Below are 6,050 nucleotides of genomic sequence, written 5' to 3' on the forward strand. Positions count from 1 at the left end.
AGACAGGGAAAATGCAGGAGAAATGATTTTGAGGGGATATGGAGGGTGTTTGTAGAATTTGTACTCTGGGCGGCTCCCAACCGAATATTAAAAACACAATACAGTATTAAACATTTAAAAACTTCCCTAAACAGGGCTGCCTTCTAATGTGTTTTAAAAGTCAGATAGTTGCTTATTTCCTTGACATCTGATGGGAGGGCGTTCCACAGGGTGGGCGCCACCACCAAGAAGGCCCTCTGCCTGGTTCCCTGTAACCTCACTTCTCGCACTGAGGGAACCGCCAGAACGCCCTCGGAGCTGGACCTCAGTGTCCGGGCAGAACGATGGGGGTGGAGACGCTCCTTCAGGTATACTGGGCCTTTGAGGCCGTTTAGGGCTTTCAAGGTCAGCACCAACACTTTGAATTGTGCTCGGAAGCGTCCTGGGAGCCAATGCAGATCTCTCAGGACCGGTGTTATATGGTCTCGGCGGTCACTCCCAGTCACCAGTTTAGCTGCCGCGTAAAAGCACCCGGCACCCAACGAGCCTCTGCTTACGTTGTTAACCAGCGATGAGCTTCCTGCGGGCGCGAGGATCCAGACTGGTGGGCTGGTTTCTCTGCCTTGCTGGGCTGTTCCGTTCCAAAGTACGCAACCGACCTGTGCTTCTCTCTCTTCCGCAGCTCTTCCCCAGGGTGAGGCCGCAGCAGAGGAAGGTGTGACGTTTCAGAGGGAGGACCCCCGTCGCTGCCATCCCAGGAGGAACCTGAGGAATGTGCCTGGACAGGATCCTGGAGAACAGCTTCGCTGTGCGGATGCATCGCCTCGCCTACCCGAGGAGGGTGGCTGTCTGGCATCCTCGGATGCACTATAATGGTGGAGGGAAGGGAGAGACACGCAAAGCTGGGCAACTCCTTGGCTCTCTCGCTGTCTGTGTGTGTGTGTTTGGAAAAGCATGCCTAAAAGGAGAGGGTCTGACCTGGCTTTTTTTTTTTTTACTATCTGCCTTCCTCTCCTCCTGCTTCCGTTAAGGACCTGCCCAACGCTAGGAAGGGTGATAGCAATTTTTTATTATTATTTTGCATAGAATTGTAGTGTTGAAAGGGATCCCAAGGGCCATCTAGCCCAACCCCCTGCAACGCAGGAACCTCAGCTGAGGAATCCCTGGCAGATGGGAATGTCAACCTCCAAGGAAGCAGAGTCCCCACCACTTGGGATTCTGGCTCCAGCTCCTGGAAGGTTTTTGTCCCTTTCATCCAAACAAAAATGCAGAATCTGGGTGACTAATTGATTTGCCCAAGAGGTACGTAGCGCACCTCTGGTGGAATCCTTCCCATAAATCTACCCACAGCCCCCCCTTTTTTGCTCCTGCTCCAGCCTTGCCTCTCAAAGAGATTGCCCCCTTCCCTCCCAGCTCCTACACTGACCCCCTCTCCATCCCCTGCTGGAACAGCCCTGGCTTCCTTGCCTCTCTGGACACATCCACCAGCTGGCCTCTCCGCTCCCAGCCCTGGCCATGTCGCCAACAGCCTCCTTTGGAATTCGGCGTGAGAACTTGAGCAATGGCAACTGCTTCCCCCTCTCATTTCTATGGCCACTGCTCAGCTGCAGTTCTCCCTCCACGAATCTCTGGCTCCCTGTCCCAGCATTGCAACTGGAGACGTGAGAGAAGAGGACCTCGCTTCCCTGGGACTCACAGTTTCAACGGGAACCTCGAGAGGAGAGCTCCCTCCCTGGCCAGGAGGAGGGCTCCGCAGGACGGGACCGTGGCCTGGGCAAAACCCACTGCTTTCTGCCTCTTTCTGCTCTTTTGGCTTTTGCACAAATGGGAGCCACGAGGGAGCTTGTGCCTTGGTGAGTTTGCCTCGCCAAGGGGGTGTTGCCTTCTAACACAGCTCCATCTAGCCCAATGTGGCCTGCACTGACTGGCAGCAGGCTCTCTGGCAGAGAGACGCCTTCCCTGCTGCTAGCTCCCTGATCTTCCTAGCTGGAAAGGCCCCGGTTTGAACCCAAGACTTTCTGCATGTCAAGCATGGTCTCTGCTCCAGAGCTGGGCTGCCTCCCTTCAGACTGCGGAGGAATCCCCGGCTCAATTGCAGCAGCTCTGTTTTGCTCTGCCTTTTCCCACTCCTAAAGTCTTCCTGTCACACCTGACACTCCTCCTCCTTGGACAAGGTGATCCACGTCCTCCCTACCTTATTTTGTGGGCTGTTATTCCGCCAAGGCCGGCCAGCCGCCATAAGAGAGACGAGCCCCTCCACCAATCACCTGTAGCCGAGCAGATCGCTCAAACTGCAGCCAGGGGTGGCATTTTAAAGTGAATGAAAAGGATCATGTACTTGGTGGTGGGTGCTGGGTTAACAGATATGAAGCCAGTGTTCTGTATCCCTTGCATATTAGCCTTGGAAGGTTACACCCCCAGCCCAGCCATGGGCCCCTCCATGCAACTGCTGCAAAAAGATTCCTCTATTTGCAGGAAGGATTGCAGGGGGAGAATTTTGGGTTTGTGCTTCTATCAAGAACACTAGCTGGAAGAACACAGAGTAACTATTAAAAATTGGACTGCTCCAACACAGACCCTTCGTAATCCTTCTTTCAGGACGCCTCTGTTTAATATTTTGTGAATATATTCTTTCGATTCTTGTTGAATAGCTAACCCTGATCTCAGGAGTTCCCCACACGTCTCCTAGAAATAAAAGTCATGCAAGGCCAGACAATTGAATATGTCTGAGGGATGGGCCTCTCTTGGAGATAGGTCTGATGGGGTCCATTGATCTTGCCCCTGTCAAGACAATTTTTCAACATGACCCACGGGAAACTGGATAACAAAAAGAAAGTAAAACCACAAAGGAAAAACTCCTCAAGGAGATTCCATACCTTTTTCATTAAATGGGAGAGCAGACCCTAGCAATAATCTGGGACACGTTTAAAGCTTTTGTCCATGGAATCTGTATTAGGAAAAAATGTGGCGTTGTAAAGGAGAAAAGTAACATTAACACTCAAATTACTACAAGAAATACTACTACGGGAGCTTGAAACAAAACAGAAATGCACACAAAGCAAAATAGTTTACTGTAAGCTGCCTAAGGGGGAAAAAGGCAGAATTGGAATCATTGGAAATATCCCAGGTACTAAACTCTCTTATCTAGGATCTGAAAACTGGATCACATAGATTTGGAACTTTGCTACGAGAACCTCAAATGGGGAAAAGGCACTCCTTTTAATGCAACATGCAACATTCACTACGTACAATCAACCGAGCATCGATTCTGCCCTCCAAAAATGCACAGGGATGCTATAGAATAACACTCGCTTACTGTTTTTGCACCTGTAGCGTGTAATGGATATTGTATTAGGCATAAAACTGGAGCCACACTCTTTGGCGAGGGGAATTACTTTGCTGTTGATGATGTATTTGTAATTGCTTATATCTAAAAAGTATGTTTTAAAAAATGATAATAAATGTGGACTAACTGGATCATTGATGCGTTGCTTCCATTTATCGGTCAAGTGCCTCTGCTGAGTTGTGAAGGTATTGGGGTAGGGAGAAGGAGGGTGGATTTCGTGCACACACCCCGGCTGATTTACGATTCTCTTTTGGCCCTAATGGAAGCTCTCTGCCTTTAACAGTTTCAGGTTAGACAGAAACATGCACAATTAGTTCCCCTTGTTCCTAACCTAATTGACACTTCCTTGTTCCTAAGAGCTGTTCGGCAGTGGAATTTGCTACCAAGGAGTGTGGTGGAGTCTCCTTCTTTGGAGGTCTTTAAGCAGAGGCTTGACAGCCATATGTCAAGAATGCTTTGATGGTATTTCCTGCTTGGCAGGGGGTTGGACTGGATGGCCCTTGTGGTCTCTTCCAACTCTATGATTCTATGACACCATCAGCTATGACCTGCAATTCACCTTGAAATACAGCAGATTTCCATCTCCTGAAACATTGCCCACTCCTTTTCAAACCCGTCAAATATGGCCTCGTTTTCTTTCCACTTAGCAGTTTCTCTTCAAGACAACTTAATTGAACCATTTAACTATTCCGGTCTCTCTCCGATGCTCCCTATAACCAGCAATGTGGCTGAAGCTCTTTGGGCCAGTTGAAATTCCTGCGCACTTTTCAAAGGAAAGCCCCAAGGAAAGCACATTGCAGTAGTCCAAATGGGATGACTAAGGCGTGTGTCACTGGAGCCAGACCAGAAACCCACAGCCCTACTGAGGATTGCAGGGGCCTGTTGCTGCTGGAGGTGCTCATTCTGAGAGTCTGTGGTTGGGAAATCTTTTTATCCTTTACCCCTCCCTTCCCAGGCCTTTCCTTCTTTGGTTCCCTGGGTCTAGTTTGAGCTTGCAAGCCCCCTTGGGCTACAGGTTTGCCAAACCGGTTATTCGCAATTTCGCAAAGCACCACATCCACAAATGGGTCTGTATAAATTAAAGGCGTGGAGGCCTGGGGGAAAAAACTGGGGAAATTATTATTGCATATTGATTTATACCCCACTCTTGCTATGCTCAGGCCCTGCTTTTGGGCTTCTCTTTGAGGCATCTGTTTGGCCACTGTGAGAAGGAGATGCTGGACTAAATGGGCCAACAGTGTGATCCAGTTGGCAGCCTCTTCCTATGTCCTTATTGCCATTCTCCATGTTATAAGAATTTAAGGTCTCAAAATGTTCATAAATGTACAAGGCGTGCTCTGGTCCATAAGATCACGAAGAGTCGGAGACGACTAAACGACTAAATAACAACAAATGTACAAGGCAAACAGGTACATAAGTATATAAACCACGTGTCTGAAATAGTATAGAACCGTGAAGCCATTTTGAATCTCCCAAACTGATCTCAAATATTTCTCTGCAAGGAGGAAGGAAATGGGAAAGCTTCCCCATTGTCTCTTTGCTCACAAATCCTGTCTTAAGGGGTTACTGTGTATGAATAGAGTGAGCTTGTGACCTGGATTCCGGAACTGAGTATTTACCATCACAAAAGAATGGCCAGGATGCCCAGGTAAAAGCAACCAGTGACCATTAATAGGTATCCTGGCAGACAAGATTTCTGCTGTAGACCGCCCCTTCTATGATGTACGGTATGTATGATGTATTGGGGTTTGGCCTTGAGCTACAGGGTGACAATTTCAAAAGTCTATATAAGAGCTTGCACACCATTTTTCAGGGTTCCTCCTCCCTCCCGCATGTGGTGAGTGAGGACCCTGTTGCAGCAGTTTAATTAGGGTTGCCAAACTCAATAGTGGACAGGACTTCTGTGCCTTTAATTGCCCTGCTCTCTCCAGCAGACCCTTTGCTTGGAAATTAAACAAAGGGTCTGCTGGTTTCTCTTTAAGGTTTCCAGACTCAAAAGAGAGCAGGGCAATTAAAGGCACAGAAGTCCTGTCCACTATTGAGTCTGGCAACCCTAAGTTTAATAAAGATCAGGCTTACTAGCTGCTTTGCTTCTCAATATTGTCTGGTTGGCCTCTCTCCTACCGATAGGGAACCCACTTAAGGACTCTATACGGGCTCTTGGATACCCCATAAGGGAAAAGGAGCAGTTGCACCCTGCCCAGCCTCAAGCCTAACCTACTTCACAGGTACAGGTAGGTAGCCGTGTTGGTCTGAGTCGAAGCAAAATAAAAAAATTCCTTCAGTAGCACCTTAAAGACCAACTAAGTTTATATTTTGGTATGAGCTTTCGTGTGCATGCACACTTCTTCATATACCTGCATGCACACTTCTTCAGATATCTGGTATCTGAAGAAGTGTGCATGCACACGAAATCTCATACCAAAATATAAACTTAGTTGGTCTTTAAGGTGCTACTGAAGGAATTTTTTTTATTCTACTTCACAGGGCTGTTGTGCGAGGATAAAATGGGGAGGAAGAGAATCTTGCAGGAAAGGTGGGACACTATAAATGCAATCCACCCACCCATCCATCAAATAAGCAAGCAAGCAAACTAGTAACTAACTAGCTTTATTATTCATGGTTTTTAGCCATGAATTATAAGTGGTGCTTTCGCATCCCTCCTCAAGGCCATCCCTATTTCTGGGCTCTACTACTTCAGCCTTCAAGAGCTACGTACGATTAG

The 6,050-nt window shown here is 48.0% G+C and overlaps 1 protein-coding gene across 2 annotated transcripts in view; it reads left to right on the forward strand.

Moving 5' to 3' along the window:
* The window catches only part of PPP1R13L (protein phosphatase 1 regulatory subunit 13 like), a 39,770-nt gene extending 36,068 nt beyond the window's left edge, over window positions 1-3,702 (forward strand). Inside the window, exon 13 of one of the 2 annotated variants that reach the window (XM_035117668.2) lies at window positions 662-3,701. In XM_035117668.2, coding sequence (XP_034973559.2) covers window positions 662-700 — 39 coding nt within the window. In that variant the 3' untranslated portion in view covers window positions 701-3,701. Of the gene's footprint in view, window positions 1-661 lie in introns of both variants that reach the window. The other variant, XM_060275485.1, reaches the window with a different exon arrangement.
* Window positions 3,703-6,050: the final 2,348 nt, after the last annotated feature.

This window comes from Zootoca vivipara, chromosome 6, assembly GCF_963506605.1.
Source record: "Zootoca vivipara chromosome 6, rZooViv1.1, whole genome shotgun sequence".
Taxonomy (NCBI): Eukaryota; Metazoa; Chordata; class Lepidosauria; order Squamata; family Lacertidae; genus Zootoca; species Zootoca vivipara.